This window comes from Phocoena phocoena, chromosome 18 (genome assembly GCF_963924675.1).
Source record: "Phocoena phocoena chromosome 18, mPhoPho1.1, whole genome shotgun sequence".
Taxonomy (NCBI): Eukaryota; Metazoa; Chordata; class Mammalia; order Artiodactyla; family Phocoenidae; genus Phocoena; species Phocoena phocoena.
Window position 1 is genome coordinate 65,807,725 of NC_089236.1, and position 17,600 is coordinate 65,825,324.

Below are 17,600 nucleotides of genomic sequence, written 5' to 3' on the forward strand. Positions count from 1 at the left end.
CTAAGCTTCACTTTTATGACCTGGACATGAAAGATCTGACCTAGATTTAGATAATGAGTCTCCATACTAACTCAATCATCAAGGTCCTCCTCAAACAGGGCCACATTCCAAATTCTTTCCTGACATCCCTCCAGGTAGAAATTACCTGGAGGTAATTACCTGTTCACTAATTTTTGGTTCAGTATCATTTTAAAATTTAATTCTCCATCAGAGTCCCTCACCACGCCGAATTTTGATGAACTATCTGTGTGTTGTCTCCACCTAAGATTAGAAACTTAAGGGCTGGCACAGGACAGAGGCGAGATAAGTAAGGTGAACGGATAGTCTGCCATCTCCTTCCATCCTGGGAATTTTCCTACACCTATGCCAAGAGTCTCTTTGTGTGCCACGGAGCACCTGGGCGTCACACGGCCCTTGTGCCCAGAGGACCCATGCAGTCAAGGGGTCTTTGAATAGTTTCGACTTCCGTTCTGGGAACCTGATGGATGTTTTTATAGCTGCCCTACTGGATACTTGAGGCATTTGGAGGCCACTGTGGTATGTGACACTGATGTCACTCTTTGAGAATCTGACAGCGGCCATTCTCTTTTTAGTGACTACGTATTGGTGTGGGGCCTCGTGTCACATGACCGGCCATTTGTTTCCTGGCATCTTCTCTAAGAGCACACTGAACACGAGCACCACGGTCTGGCTCCCGCACACCAGGGAACAGGTGGGTTGTAGGTTGCTGGGCAGGGAGGACCCCTTTTGGTTTTCATTCCCCACCGTGAATGAGGCAACTTGCTTTCTTTGTGGGCAGATTCTGAGCCTGTGACCTTCCTGGGATGAGTGATAACTTGTGCTTTATCAGCAGGAAATACTGACATCACTTTGTTACCCGTGCATCTCCTAGAAAAGACATTAGTTCTACCATGATGAAATATTGTATTTTTAAGAAAAGTATTTATGGAGTAGATGCTCTGTGTGAGGAAGCATGTCATGAACAAGACAGAAACAGTCCCCTGTCCTCACGGCGCTCAATTCGTCCTCCTCATGCTAAAATGCAAAGCTGCAGCTGACCCGCCACCAGCTCCATTCGCCTTAAGGGCCACATGGACTCACAGTGCCCATAATATCTAATTACCTAATGTTAACTTAGTGAGAAATTCCAGAAGACAGAGTCTGCAGAATTTCAGGGGGTCTGGTCCACAACAGCATAAATGGAAGCCAGCCTGAGTTGCCATCTCAACCTGAGAGCCCCGGGTACTCACTTGTAGATTCGAGGCGTTTCACATCCCTTGACGTCTGTAAGAAATATCTCCGGAGAACAAAGAAAATGATGCCAAGGGGAACCAGGGGTATCGCAATCCAAGGAATCACCGAAACCGCCACACCCACCACACCAATCACTTGTAGAAATGTCTGGAAGAGTGAAAACAGATACAGTGGCCTCTTTATCCAGCATTCTCTTCAAAAATAACCTTTAATGGGTTGTTTTGTTAGGATTAAACTCCTTTCTTTGAAGGACATGTTGGAATAGTAAGGAATGCTTTCCCATTCAAAGAAAGAAGAGGGGCTTCCCTGGTGGCGCAGTGGTTGAGAGTCCGCCTGCCGATGCAGGGGACACGGGTTTTACCTCGGTCTAGGAAGATCCCACATGCCGCGGAGCGGCTGGGCCCGTGAGCCATGGCCGCTGAGCCTGTGCGTCCAGAGCCTGTGCTCCGCAATGGGAGAAGCCACAACAGTGAGAAAAAAAAAAAGAAAGAAAGAAGAAAATGATAGGTGTTGCTCATGATATTTATTGCACGCTTACCATGTGACAAAGTTTTTCTGAAAAATATTTATTTATTTATTTGTTTGTTTATTTATGTATTTTTGGCTGCGTTGGGTCCTTGTTGCTGTGCACGGCTTTCTCTAGTTGCGGCGAGCAGGGGCTACTCTTCGTTGCGGTGCGCAGGCTTCTCATTGCAGCGGCTTCTCTTGTTGAGGAGCACAGGCTCTAGGTGCTCGCTCGGGCTTCAGTAGTTGTGGCTCGCAGGCTCAGTAGTTGCGGCTCGTGGGCTTTAAAGCGCAGGCTCAGTAGTTGTGGCGCAAGGGCTTAGTTGTTCTGCTTCATGTGGGATCTTCCCGGACCAGGGCTCAGACCCATGTCCCATGCATTGGCAGGTGGATCCTTAACCACTGTGCCACCAGGGAAGTCTCACAAACACTCTTAATCTAAGCAAAAACTGGGATATACCAACAACATGAAAGGATGGTGATGGGAATTAAATGAGATACTGTATATAAAGTGCTTACCAGTTCATATATAACAAATATAAATTCTAACTCCCTTAACTGTGTTCTAGATTAAAGGAGCCAGGAGAGATGGGATGGTGTATTCATAGATTTATGGACCCAAAGAACCTTAAGAATCTCATGAGGTTGGACCCTGTTAGACAGTTCATTCTAATGACTGGAACAGCTTAGTACCAACTAAGGACATATCGGAGCAGGTGCTATTTTTCCTAGGTGTGGTAATGATGTCACCTGTACCAAAGTGACTGTGGCTTTTCTCTGGCCACAGAGGAAACTTGAATGTGAGGTCTATTCTGTTTGAAGACACACTTTTAAAATAATATGAACAATAAACCTCATCCATACTACAATTTCTGTCCCCTCTGTATTTTCTTCCCAACTCTAGGCCTTCCAAAGATTGATAATCTTAGGGGAATGCAGGCAAGTCGCCATTTTTTGAGATGTTTCCTATTCTATATCCTTTTTTTATTTCAAACTTTGCTTCTTATTAGTGGAAACTTACTGCTCTGAAATTCCTGAGCATTTCTTGGATACTAAGGGGAAAAAATGGTAGACCTCTGAAGCACCAAAGCAAACCTGATGAAGAAGTATATTCCAAACAGAAGATCAATTTGACATTTTCTCTTTCATGCACCATGAATTGGTGAGTTCATATCAATGAAAGTACAAAAGCTACATTTTGTAAACTAGTGAATCCCAGGAAATTTAACTGTGTCCACCCTAGGTCACCCTTCTTGGTGGAACGAAGCAGCCTTGTTAGGATGTCAGGATGACTCAGGCAGAGGACACTGTCACCACCACCTGCGGAAGGGAGGTCTAATGAGCACCTCTCATCCTCAGAAATGATGCTGTCCTGTGAGCAGCTCTTTCTGACAAACCACACTGTAAGCTAAGTGAATTGTTAATCGAGTATAGGAAAACAGTAAAGGAAAAATAATAATAATAATAATGCTTTCTGGAAAATGTTAATGGTTTTGTTTAAAAACCTCCCCATTCAAAAAATGTGAAAACTAAGATAACTGCTGCATTGCTAGTGACCATGGCAAATTTTTTCATAATACTGAAGAAATTCCACAATTCTCTAGATCTGGTTGACAACCAAATAAATGGTGGTTATTACCGCACCCTCCAAATTACCAATAATGGATGACATTTCATGAGGCTTGCCGTGGGTCCCACCTCTCTAGTATTTCACAAGCATTACTAATTTCATTCTCCTATCACATCTGAGTAGGAGAGATTATGCTTTCTGTTTACAAAGCTCAGAGAGGTTTGGGAGTTTGCTCGAAGTCAGAGAATTTACTCACTTTGCTCCCGAGCCTGATACAGCATCCCAAATACAGATAAAACTCATAATAAAAAAATTAAGATCTACATATACTCCCCTTTTATAATTTTCCCCATTTATTTGCATTCTCTCCCATGCAGGGGCCAGTTCTAGTTTCCCAGCTAATTAGAGCCTGATCAGCTCATACAGCAGACTGATCATTAAAAGGTCTTAAAAATGATTGCTCATAGAACACACTAACATGTTTTAATAATCACTGTTTAAATTTTTTTTTAAAGTTTCATAAGAAAGCATAAAATACAACATGACTTAATTTTAATAAATACATAACCCCCAAGAACACACACATGAGGTTGAGGATTTTATAAGTTCAATGTATACACTTGGATTAAAGTTCCCCCAGGAAGTCTCTAAGTCTAGAATTAACACTATATTCTAATACGGCAGACTTTAACATATTCCTTTCACAAGCACAGTGTGAAATACGAGGGCCGGTTTGCCTGTTTGGCATTTAAAGTCCAAATTGCTTACAGTCCTGTAGGAATTCCTAGGTATCTCTACCCACATGTCACTTTAAACTTAATTCCATGGGATTCTGTTCCTGCCAGTCTCTGTGAAGCTTGTGCCAAAGAACATGCTTTCTATAAACACCAGGAAAAATGTATTCTTCTTACTCTATGCAAACAAATATGCCATCCATACTTTTGGCTCACTCCATTCTTATGTGAACTCTCTCACTCTTGTTTTGGGCACAATGTGAAATATGTATTTAATCATAAAATCACTTAATAAGTAGACAGGACTTTTATTATCTGTTTACAGGATTAAAAATAAAATGAGGATCATTAAGACTGCTAACACCCCAAGAGAATTGCAAATCTCTGAATTTTGCTGTCAGTCAGACTCCTAAGAATTATATTCCAAGTTGTGATAAGTACAAATCATCCAGATTGCCTTAAACTATTACTGATTTTTGCAGAAAATATGACTCAAGTGCAATAAACAAAGCGAGAGTCACTTCTTGGCGAGAAAATACAGCAAGATTTTCTTCTGATTTAGGGAGATTAAAAAAATGCCCAGTTTTTGATCAGTAAGCTGTTTATTGATGTGGGTGTGGGAAAGATTCTTCTACCTATTTATTCTGGAAACATATCAGATGAAAAAAAAAAGCCTTTCAATGAAATTGACTATCTCATCAATTGTACTGCTAGCTCACACAAGATTCTTGTAGAGGCAGTAAAATCCTGAACGCCTACACGAAGCTCTCTAAGTATTAAGAAATAGAATGTAATTTCTGGGACTTCCCTGGTGGTCCACGGGGGTTAAGAATCTGCCTTCCAAGGCGAGGGACGTGGGTTCGACCCCTTGTCCAGGAACTGAGATCTCACATGCTGTGGGGCAACTAAGCCCGCGAGCTCTGGAGCCCGGGCGCCACGACTAAAGAGAAGCCCACGTGCAACAACGAAGAGCCCACGTGCTGCAACGAGGAGTTGACACAGCCAAATAAAGACATAAATAAATAGTTTTTAAATACACAAAGCAATATAATGTAATTTCTATGAAACAGTACTCCTTACCCTTCAATCACAGGATAAACAGAAGCAAAGGGAAATCAGTGCACGCTCCTAAACTTAATACTAACCCTAGAGTTAACGTTGAGTCTGCAGGTGTAAGGTGATATGGTACCTTGCATGTCTAAGGGAGTCTACAGATCAGCTCTGCTTCCAGACCCCTCCTTTATCACATTTCTTTTGACCTCACCCAACCCAATTAACTCTTTTATATAAGAAAATGATAAAAAGTGGTGTATCTTATCTCTATGATGAGATCCATACACACTCTAATATTAATAAAGCTTTTCTAAATCTGTCCTTTCCTTAGGATTCACTAATCATGCTTTTCATCCCTCAGTTGACTGCCTTAGATCTTTTCAGATCCACACTAGCTGTGGAACCTGTGTAATCCTTCAGGTAGCCCTTAATCCTGAGCCACAGTTAACTCCACTGAAGAGTCAATGGTGGGGTTTGGTTTACAGTTTCTTAACCAATACAAGAGAAATTAGGGAAACAGAGTGCACTTCTCCCTTCCTTTGTGTTCAGCAAATCTCAACGATCGATAGCTTCCTTACTAACCTTTTTCAGTGTTTGAGCTTATTACGAAATTCAAGACTACACTGCATCTATTTCCTGTGTTTGAAAAGCACAGCTTAGAAATAACACCAGATAAAAGTGGAAATAGGGCTTCCCTGGTGGCGCAGTGGTTGAGAGTCCGCCTGCCGATGCAGGGGACGCGGGTTCGTGCCCCGGTCCGGGAAGATCCCACATGCCGCGGAGCGGCTGGGCCCGTGAGCCATGGCCGCTGGGCCTGCGCGTCCGGAGCCTGTGCTCCGCGGCGGGAGAGGCCACAGCATTGAGAGGCCCGCGTAACGCAAAAAAAAAAAAAAAGTGGAAATAAAATGTTGAACAATGTACCCCACATAAAAACTAACCAAAAGAAAGCTGGAGTATCTAACTAACATGAAGTTAGGAAGGATTCCTAGAAATAAAGGAAAACATTTCATAATAAAGGGTCAATTTTATCTAAAAGATATTTAAAAAAATCCAAACTTACATAATCCTAATAACACAGCTCACTAATGTATAAAGCAAAATCTGACAGAACTCGATAGAAATAGACAATGCCATACCCATAAGTGGGAGATTGAAACCCACCCATCTCAAAGACTGGAGAAAAAGCAGATAAAAATCAACGGAGATATAAAAGATTTTTAAAATGTCATTAATATATTTGACCAATAAGGAACTATACAACACGGCAGTCAGTGATTACCTAAGACATTCTTTTCAACTGCATATATCCTATACTATAAAGCAAGTATCAACAAACTTCAAGGGACAGAAATTGAACAGAATATATTCTGACCTAAGCAGATTTAACAAGAAATCAATAACAAAAAGGCAACTAGTATGTCACTAAATATTTGGAAGTTCAATAATATATTTCAAGGTATCATCTAATTCAAAATTACAATAAAATTACAAAGAATTTTGGCATAAAAGAAAATGAATATCTACAAATACTAAAATTTAAAGGCTGCAACTAAGGTGCTTAGAGGTAAATTTATAACTTTAAAACATTTTTTTTTAAAGGCCACAGAGTGTACATGGGAAATCTCTGAATCTTCCTCTTAATTTCACTGTGAACTAAAAACTGTTGTAAAAAAAAAAAAGTCTTATTTAAAAAAAGAAAGTATAAAAGTCAAGGGTCGGGCTTCCCTGGTGGCGCAGTGGTTGAGGGTCCGCCTGCCGATGCAGGGGACACGGGTTCGGGCCCCGGTCCGGGAAGATCCCACATGCCGCGGAGCGGCTGGGCCCGTGAGCCATGGCCGCTGAGCCTGCGCGTCCAGAGCCTGTGCTCCGCAACGGGAGAGGCCACAACAGAGAGGCGCCCACGTAAAAAAAAAAAAAAAAAAAAGGTGGGTGGGGGAGGGATTACCATTAATGTGAATTAAAAGAGAATAACACAAGAGATATCACAGGCACTAAAGATGGGATATAATAAGCATTGCGCTCATAAACTTAAAAATACAATGCCAACAACAAATTTCTTGAAAAACCACATACAAAGACTGACAGAATATGAAACAGAAGATCTGAATACTTCCATATCAATTTAAGAATCTGACTCCATAATACGAAAATTTCCCACCAAAAAAAGACTTTAGGTCTATAGGGCTTCCCAAGTAGATTGTGAAAAAAGTTTTACCAAATTCTTCCAGGGAATTTGACTCCAGCATTATCATGATATAAAAACCACACAAACACATTAAAAGAAAAAAATTACAATCCAAACTGTCTTAGGAACACTAAACAACATACCAATAAACTGAATCTAACAACATAAAAAAAGGAGTATTTCACAATCAAACCTGGCTAGGCAAGTCAGAAATCCACAGGGCCAGCTGTTACAAACGATAGGCTGGAACTCTTGGGCAGGAGCCAATGCTGTTATCCACAGGCAGAACTTCTTTCTATTCAGGGAAGCCTTAACTCTTAAGTCCTTTCAACAGACTGAATCAGGCCCACCAAGACTATCTAAGATAGCATTCCTTACTTAAAGTCAACTGATTATGTACTTTAATCATATTTATAAAATATCTGCACAGTAACACCTAGACTACTTTGTGACTGAATAACCGGAATGCAGCCTGGTCAAACTGACACATAAAACTGACCATAGGAGTGCCCTGGTGGCCTAGTGTTTAGGATTTCGGGCTTTCGCTGCCCTGGCCCGGGCTCAATCCCTGGTTGGGGAACTGAGATACCACAAGCCACAAGGTGCAGCTACAAAAAAAAAAAAAAAACAAAGACCATAACAAAAATATCCATTTCCCATGTCTTTTTATGAGGACTGCATAACTCTGATACCAAAACCTGGCAAAACATTTAAAGAAAAGCAAATTATGAACCAAGATGCCTCATGAACAACAGATACAAATATTCTTGACAAAACATTAACAAATTGCATACAATGATATGTAAAAAAAATATATATGGTACACATTAGGACCAAGTGGAGTTTATTCTAGGAATATAAGGTTAATTTAACCTGCAAATATCAATCGTTATAATATACCACATTAAAAGATTAATGGTGAATAATAATATAATTATGTGAAGAAATGTAGAAAAATACTGGTCAAATTTTAACACCTATTCTTGATTTTAAAAACAGTAAAATTCTCAGGAATTTAGGAATTAAAGGAAACATTCAATCTACCTAAAAAAATTGCAGTTAACATCATTCTTGATGGAAAAATATCAAAAGATTTTATCTTAAGAGTACAAGAATGTATTATCACCTTTTTTCCACATTGTACTCAAACCTCTAGCCACAGCAAGGAAATAAAACTCATAAATATTGGAAATGAAGAAGTAAAACTGTTAATATTCGCAGCTAACATGACCGTGGATATAGAAAATTCTACAAGATTAAAAAAGAAAAACCACGCCCAGGAAATGCAAGGTGGATTCACAAATAAATCAACTGTATTTGTATACACCAGCAACAAGCAACTGGAAAGTGATATTAAAAACAATCCCATAAATACAATCAAAAGACATCAAATATTGAGGAATGAATTTAACCAAAAGATTATATAAGATTTCTGTAACAACTACAAAACACTTCTAAAATTCAACATGACCTAAATAAGTAGAGAGATGTACCACATACATAACTGACAGATTCAATAGTGTTAAACTCAGACTCTCCTCAAATGGATCTATAGCTAAAAGAAAATATTAATCAAAATTCCAGCAGGCTTTCATTGAAAACAAATTAAAAGGCTTCTAAAATTTGTACAGAAAAGTAAATGATCTAGAATGATCAAAACAATCTTAAGGAAGAAGTACAAAGTTAGAGGACTTAAACCAGAGGATTTCAAGTCTTACTAAAACGAACAGTAACTAAGACTGCAGTACTGGTACAAGGATGAACAGATCAATCGAACAAAATAAAGTATACAAACTCAGACTTATTAACATACAGTCAGATGATTTTTAACCAAGGTGCCAATTCAATCCATAAAAGTCTTTTAAACAAATGTGCCTAGAATAACTGGAAAAAATAGTCAGTAAGCATGCATGAAAAAGAGCTCAATATCATTAATCATTAGGAAAATGCAAACTGACACCACAATGAGAGTAGTCATGCACAGAAAGACTTGAATCACAAAGACTGATAATACTAAGGGCTGCAAAAATTGCTAAGGTGTGGAACAGCCAGAACTCCCGTATGTTGCTGGCGGGTGTGTAAAATGGTGCAACTATCTTGAAAAACTTTATGGTAATTTTTTTTAAAGTTAACAAACGCCTACCTTATGACCCAACAGTTCCAACTTGTATGTGGAGCTTGTATCATTCCTCTAAAATAGAGCTGAGAAGAAGGATAACTTGTGTCCGTATAAACACTTCTCCAAGAAGGTTCATGGCTAAAAGCTATGAACAACACAAGTATCTATCAACTGGAGAATGGATAAATTAATTGTGGTATCTTCATATAATGGAATGACTCAGAAAGTAAAAAGAAAGAAAAGAACCACTGAAACAAGTAGCAACATGGATGGATCTTGAAAATCTTGAAAGCACGTTAAGCAAAACAAGGCAGCACAGCAAAACCTGCACTATGTCGATTCCATTTATATACGGAGCCCAAGAACAGGAAACCTGATATATGTCGACAGAAATCTCAGATAACTGCGGGGGTGTGGAAACTGACTGCAAAGGGGCAAGAGAGATTTTTCTGAGGTCATGGGAATGCTCTACATTTCGTTTTGTGTGGTAATCAAAGGGATGTAAACAATTATCAAAACTCATTAACCAAAAGAATGAAAAATTGCTTGTTTCATCGTACGTAAAGTATACCTCAAAAAATCAATAAATACGTTTTAAAAAATAGATTAGAAGACGGTCCAGTGGTTAGGACTCGGTGCTTTCACTGCTTGGGTATGGGTTCGATCCCTGGTGGGGGAACTAAGATGCTGCAAGCCCCACAGAGCAGCCAAATCATAAAACAAAACAAAACAAAAAGACAAACAACAACAAGAAGAAAAAGAAAAACACAGCAACGACAGCCATGATGACACCAGAATCCAATTCCCATACCTTAGGTTATGCTCAGGCAGGTGTTGGCAAAGTGTAAAACACACAACCATAATTTCATGTGTTGATTACCTTGGGTGCACTGGGAAAAGAAGGCTGGGGGGACACATGTGGGAGATAACGGTAACCAGCAGGGTGCCTGAGCCCCAGCTGACATATCTCCTACAGGATGCTGCCCTTGGCTTCAATGCTAGAGCTGTCCTATCTGCTTCCTAAGTGGATGCAGATAACAATCAGGGAAAACGAAATCAAAAGACCCAGAGAAAGAGTTGCAAGAAACAAAACTCACAAGCAGAGAGCAAGCACAAGACAAACAGATTATAATTCATCACGTTCCACATCAGACTGGAGACATATATCCATGCATAAAGTAGCAAGGACGAGGTTTTCATAAAAATGAAGGAAGTTCTCCAGCTCACCCGTTCTTCTTAACTTTATCAAGAAAATACACTGGTAGATAGAATTGAAGAAATATACTCAAGAAGAGCATATAGAGACTCTAAAGGTCCTCACCATGAGTAAATGTTTTGCCATTTTCCCCTCCCTAGGAACAACAGTCCATTTGATCATTCCTAAAGATACAAGATGGCGGGGAGAGAAAGCACTGTGAATGGCCACTATAGTTTTGTAATGGACATCGTCCAATAATGCTACAATGTAAAGTTCTATGCTCTGAATAGCACCACGAGGCTTGATAAAAATGGGGTGCTTATTGTTTTTTCTTTAGGTCTTAATTAGCTTCTTGTTAAACTATAAACGTTATCATTGGACCGCACATGCTGGGACAGACAAAATGGAACACTTGGTTGCCAGCCTAGGAAGGTCCCCACTGATTAACTGTCACCAGGCTGATGCTGGCAGTGCTGATTTCTAAGTGTGCTGACGATCAAGCTGGAAAAACCCACCCGCCGTCTGATCTTTCATTAAAAAGAAAGGTAAACGGAGCATATGAGTGGGCTTGTGTGAAGCATACCACCTTAATCTCTGAAACCCGAGGGTCAAGTGTTTGTAAATATTCCCAGTAACCAATATTATCAATTCTCCTTTCTATTAAAAAGGAAACCCACTTTAACTTGGCAGTGTGCATGCGTCTTTAGCTCTGGGACTAGCATTTTCGGGGAATATCCCATCCCTGCAAATTCCAAACTAAAACGCTTCTGTTGATTTTAAAAGCGGGAAAATGCTGTGATTCAGTTAAAATGGATGAGTTTACTTTTAAAGGGTCCAAAACACAGAGATCTTTCAAACAGGGCAAGGCAGCCTAACTAACAATCACTTTTGTCCAATGGGGATTTGAGGGAGGGGGTGGGGAAAGGGTCAACACACCACAGAAATCTCAAAATGACAAAGTCATTGTTCAGTGAAAGAGGCTGGAATGCTTTCTACACACTTTCCCTGACATCTCTACACAATGAAATGCAAGGGTCAGTGGTACTGAGACAAGCAAAGGCAGTTCCACTCTTTGCTTCTATAAAAGCAAGTGACCCAAGCTATGAGCCCCTGGTCTCAGGCTTGCTTTGTTCTCAGTATCCAGATGCAGTAGCTTGTTCTTTTGCACTCCCCCCTCTGCAAAGAAATGACTGCGAACACCTCCTTCACATTTTCTTTTTCTTGGGCATTTTCACTTCATAAAGCTGCAGTCAATGTGTTTTGTGTGTGGCGAGGAGGGAATGACACGTTCCATGGTGGTCCCCGCCACTGCCAGCATTGGTGGCTCAAGCAGCCTCAGGGTTAGCCCTTTGTGTCCGTGAAAGGATATGAAAAGTCAGTTATTTAAGCTCAGCCAAGCTGCTGTGTTTTGTTTTGTTTTGTTTTGGGGTGGATTAGGGGTGTGTGAGGAGGAAAGGTTTTGCAATTCCGTTTTCCTCAATAAATTACATCATTTTGCAGTATGCAAGTTTGCATGCTCAGAGCAGTTCCCAAATTTTATTAATTAATATGCCTCAACCCAACCTTCCGAATCTTACTGGCCATTGTCACGCACTCATTTCTCTACTGGGAGACTTCTTGAAAGTGGACATTTTAATGGAAAGAATTCTGGAATAATTGTGACTCCTTACTCAATGTTATCAGGGATCTTGAAGTTTCCGAAATTGTATGGAAATATTTAGTACTCAATGGTCTATTCAGAAAACAACTGTTTTTCCCCCCCTGTAGGTCTACACTGGAAAATGTTCATTAAATTCTTCAGGATTACAAACCTAGAATCTTTGTGGCACACACTCATGTGGTGATACAGATGGACCTGGAAACTGTCTGCAACAATTGCTTTATTGTAGCATAATGCTGTTACTGGACTATTTTTCCTAATGAAAAATATATGTGTTATTTCAAAAATAACCAGCCATTATTTAGCGCTTAACATGTAGTTAGAATTTTATTGACTTCATTATGTCTTCCCAACAAACTTTATGAAGTTGGTAATATTTTCTCTATTTTACAGAGAAGGAAAGTGTAGCTTTGTGGGAGAGAGGGAGAGAGCTAGGACTCAAGCTTGGGAAGGGAGACTGCGGGGCTCCCCACTCCAGCACTCCTTAAAGCTGCTGACGTCACAGAACATTATCCCTTAACATATAATCAGTATATAATACAATAGCACAGTCACACCACTAAACCATCACGTTTTTCCTAGAGAACAAAGAACACTGGAAAAAACCATTTTCAGGGCTCTTACATCCTCAGGTAGAATCACACTAAATATACCACATCAATTGGCTTTTTTTTTTTTAATGTTGACTTCCTTCTTCCTTTAGAATGATGAACAACTCCAGTTTGGTCAATAACTATAATTAAACTGGGCACGCAACATATCTGGTAACTACAAGGGTCAAACTAATGGTGTTGAAACTCGTAATTCCCCTGTTAGGATATGGGGATACTAATGCCATCACCTGAGGGGACGGACTGTCCTGCAGTGTGGAACCCCTATTAAGAATCCAGGGTTTTCATTAGAAACACAAGGCATTGCTACTTGGATGTCCCAAAGATAAACCTGGACAAGTCAGTGCCTCGTCCTGTCTTCCCTATGTTGGCATAATCCTATCCTTGTGGTGGTCTCTTCTTCCTCTCTGTAGCCTTCCATCCAACACTCCAAACCGAATTCCTGTGCTTGAGACACAAGTTACCCTGCGATCTGTCCCACTGGGCCTCTCCATCTTTATCTCCTTCGATGACTGACCCCCAGGCTTCCCGATCCAGCTATTTACGGTATGCCGGCCCCCGCCTCCATCCTGCAGTCTCCTGGGCTCCCTGCCATTTGTGCATCCTCCATCCCAACATGAGGTTCGGGAATCAATGGGAAGCCACCCCCAGTCTCTCCAGGCAGGGTTACAGAAGATGCCCCCTTAACTGCTACAATCTGAATAGTTAGTCAATTCTAGAATAATACAAAATCTCAATGTTTTGGTATAATTTAACAGCAGAAATAGGTATCATGTCACGAGTTTCTCTTGTGTAAATCACATCTGTAGTGCATCATCTACAGTTTCTAAAACACTTCTGAAACTCTCAGCACAGAATTCTCCTGTATTTCTCCAATTCATCCCTCCCCCCCACTCATCTGTTGTCTCATCGACACCTTTTTTATTTAAGTGACACCTTTATTAATTCCTTCCAAAGTATCCAACTTGCCAAACAACTCTTCCATTTGGAATCCAGAGATTTACAGTTAAGATAATACAACAAGGGCAAGTAGCGTGAACAAGTTTAGGAAGAGTCACAACGGATTTAGAACAAAGATAACGAGGTTGAGGACTGGAGCAGAGTGTAGGCACCCTGGAGGCAGCCACCGGAAGCATATTTTACAGAGGAAATGGAGAGATGATGTGACGCAGGAGGAGGTGAAAATGAAGAAACGGATTAACCGAAAAAGAGCAGTTGCTGAGTCTGCCGTCCCATCTAGAGGCAATCAGCCTCCTGTTTCAGGGTCTCTTCTTTTCTGTAAGGTATGGACATTGTTTTATTGCAGAATAGAGTGGTCAAGAAAAGCTTCATTAATGTGGAAGAGAGATGTTTTCTGGTCCTTAAATACTGAAGCCTTCAGAGGCTCCATCTGAGAATGGGCTAAAGATGTGCAAACGCAGACTTCCCCGGCGGTCCAGCGGTTAAGACTCCGCGCTTCCACTGAGAGGGGCGTGGGTTCAATCCCTGATCGGGGAACAAAATCCTGCATGCTGCACGGCGCGGCCAAAAAAAAAAGATGTGCAAACACACACACACACACACACACACACACACACACACACACACACACGACAAACCAGTAGATCAACAGCCAGTCCATCAGACATGTAAACTTTCTTTCCAGGAACTGTAGCGAGATTAGATTTAAGGACTAGGAAATTTCAATTTTACTCTCTAGGCCTGGGCTCCTTCATGACATAAATCACTGGCAAAGAAAGAGAAACAAATCTATGTAGATGTGTATTCCGAGATGGTACTGCACCGTGGGAAAAGAGTCCTACTCCAGTGTCAGGGGTGATGAACGGCCAGTCTCTGAGGATCCTGGGATCCGATGATCCCTTCAAGGCTCTCACCCTTTTATGATATATTAAGTCTGCATTTCAGTGAAAAAGCAAACTTCTGAAATTATTTGGGCATTGGAAGCAAAAATAATAAAGGTATCTGATCTTAGAGGATCGCAGGCAGGCTAAACTATGTAACACAGTATTCATAAGGAAAAGACAGAAGAAACACAGAAATAATACAAAGCAGGTGTTTTGTATAATTACAAAACATTAAATGAATTACCTGAGATTTCATTTTAGGGAACGAGAAAGAAATTAGATGAGAAAAAGTATATGGAACAAACACTTTAGAATGAAAATGATCAACTATATTTCAAGGTTTATCAAATATACCCAAGGATGGGCAGAATCATCAAAAATGAGTTTGTGGGACTTCCCTGGTGGTCCAGGGGGTAAGACTCTGCGCTCCCAATGCAGGGGGCCTGGGTTTAATCCCTGGTCAGGGAACTAGATCCCGCATGCATGTCACAACTAAGAGTTCACATGCCCCAACTAAGAGCCTGCATGCCGCAGCAAAGATCCCGCGTGCCACAACTTAGATCCGGAGCAGCTTAAATTAATTAATTAATTTTTTTAAAAAATGAGCTTGAACACACTTGGCACTACCTACATCCTTTAAAACAAAACCGAACTGAAAAACCCCCTTCAAGGCCCTTGCCAACACCACTCTCAGCTGGTGACAGACAGAAAGACTGTTGCCCATTGGGAAACTAGGCTTCCAGCAGCCCCTCCTGCCCCACCATCCACAAAGGCCTTTTCCTCTCATCTGGGATCAAAGGTCGCTTTCTAGAAGCCACGCCCACCTCCTGGACCAGGCTCCCTTACTACCTCCAGCCCCACACCCAGTTTGCCTTCCAGGACTTCCCCCAGGCGCTGCCACACTTAGGATTCCAAAGGTGGCAAGGGGTGGATCTCTGTGTGTCTCCCTCCCCTTGGGGACCTGGAGGGGAGGATTCCTGCCTGACCCACCCCCATACTACAGGGTGTCAACACTAATCCCTGTTTGTTGAGGGGAAGGAGGGGCAGAGGAAAATAGTACCCACCACACACCCCCAACCCCAAAACTAAACACCCAACCAGCAGCTCCTCCGCAGACCCTACATTCTGGATGGGCCTCTCTCTGGTTTTACTCAGACTCCTTCCAGGAGTAGCCTGCCTTCACTTCAGCTTCCTCCACGCCTCCTGAATTTGCAGCCCTTTGCAGTCTGGCCCCGCCCATCTGAAACCTGCTTCTTAGGTCACCAGAAGCCTCCTGATTTCTAAATCAACTGACAGCTTTCCAGGGACTTACCTTCTCCTTTGCACTTAACAGACTTGTCCTTCCTTGGTCCCCCAACCTATTTCCTCATCTCTTCATTGTGTGTCTCCTCTGCTTCCCTTCTCTCTCTGCTTTCCCTCCGAATATAAAGGCTTCCATAAGGATCTTTGCTCCTGAAATGCTTCACTCTCTCTCCGGGCAGTCTTATTCATTTTCACAGATTCAGCTTTTACCTGCTCAGTAAAGAATACACAGGTGCCATACTCATCCCAGGTCTCTCTTTTTTTGTTTTGTTTTTTTTTTTGGTACGCGGGCCTCTCACTGTCGTGGCCTCTCCCGTTGCGGAGCACAGGCTCCGGACGCGCAGGCTCAGCGGCCATGGCTCACGGGCCCAGCCGCTCCGCGGCATGTGGGATCTTCCCGGAGCGGGGCACGAACCCGTGTCCCCTGCATCGGCAGGCGGACTCTCAACCACTGCGCCGCCGGGGAAGCCCAGCAGGTCTCTCTTTCAAACACCAGACTCTTACTTCCAATTAAGTACAGGATGCTTACATCTGGAGGTCCAAAAATGTCAAGGAAGATCTGGGTGTGGAAATCAGATTTGTCTCACACTAAAGCCTTATCCAGTCTCCTATCCAGTATACTCCTGTTGTAACTTACCACACAGCACAGTACTTGCTGACTTTCGATCTGTCTCTCCCAGGAGAGTGTGCCTCAAGGAAGACGGGAATTAGATTTCATTCAACTCCACATCCCCAAGCCCTGCATGGTGCCTAGCACACGCAAATGAATGCTTGTCCAATGAACGAAGACAAAGGGTTTACCTTTTTCATCCCCACATCCCTAGCACATAATAGAAGCTTGATAAAACACTGCTGCAAACAATCCAAAAATGAAGACATGTTGTGGGAAAGAGAAATATTGAACGAATTACAAATCCACACATCACAAATATGCAATGGAAATAATTCGTTTGAGAGAAACTTCAAGACTTCCCATTATATTTCTAGTTGCAAATACATTCACAAAACCATACAACTGGCCATCAAATATTACAAATTTACTGCATTATTAAAATGATCATTAAGAATTAATTTAATCCTTAATAAAATTAAATTTTAAATTTAAACACTACTGAAACATAAATATTATGTATGTATGGTACCATTATTAATTAAATCAATCACTGTTTTAAGAAAGTGAGAGGCTATATTTATGTTGTTGTTATTTATGCTGTGGCATTAGGAAGTCAAGTCATACACTTAAGAATGTGAATTTTAAGTGACCACATTTTGTTTGTTTGTTTATGTTTATTCAAATACATTATGTTTTGAAGGCCAAAGTCCTATTCAAAGAATTCTCCCTCATTGATTCCTCACCTACGAGGTTTATATGGCCTTTATACTTCGTATTTCAATCCCTATTTTCATAAAGATATTTAGTTTTCATGAGTGAAGAACCATGTTCGGGATTGATAGATGACTTGGTTTTTAAAACACTGTTAATACTCAAAGCTGTTACGATTTTTGAAAAAGCAAACAAACAAAATGTGTCTGAACAACACTTTAATAAGCCAGATGTGCATTGCC

At 41.1% G+C, this 17,600-nt stretch overlaps 1 protein-coding gene across 3 annotated transcripts in view; it reads right to left on the minus strand.

The window, feature by feature from the left end:
• Positions 1-17,600, minus strand: part of ABCC4 (ATP binding cassette subfamily C member 4 (PEL blood group)) — a 213,141-nt gene that overhangs the window by 43,340 nt on the left and 152,201 nt on the right. For all 3 annotated transcript variants that reach the window (XM_065896166.1, XM_065896165.1, XM_065896164.1), the window contains one exon: positions 1,251-1,401. In XM_065896166.1, the coding sequence (XP_065752238.1) occupies positions 1,251-1,401 (151 nt within the window). The remainder of the gene's footprint in view (positions 1-1,250; positions 1,402-17,600) is intronic.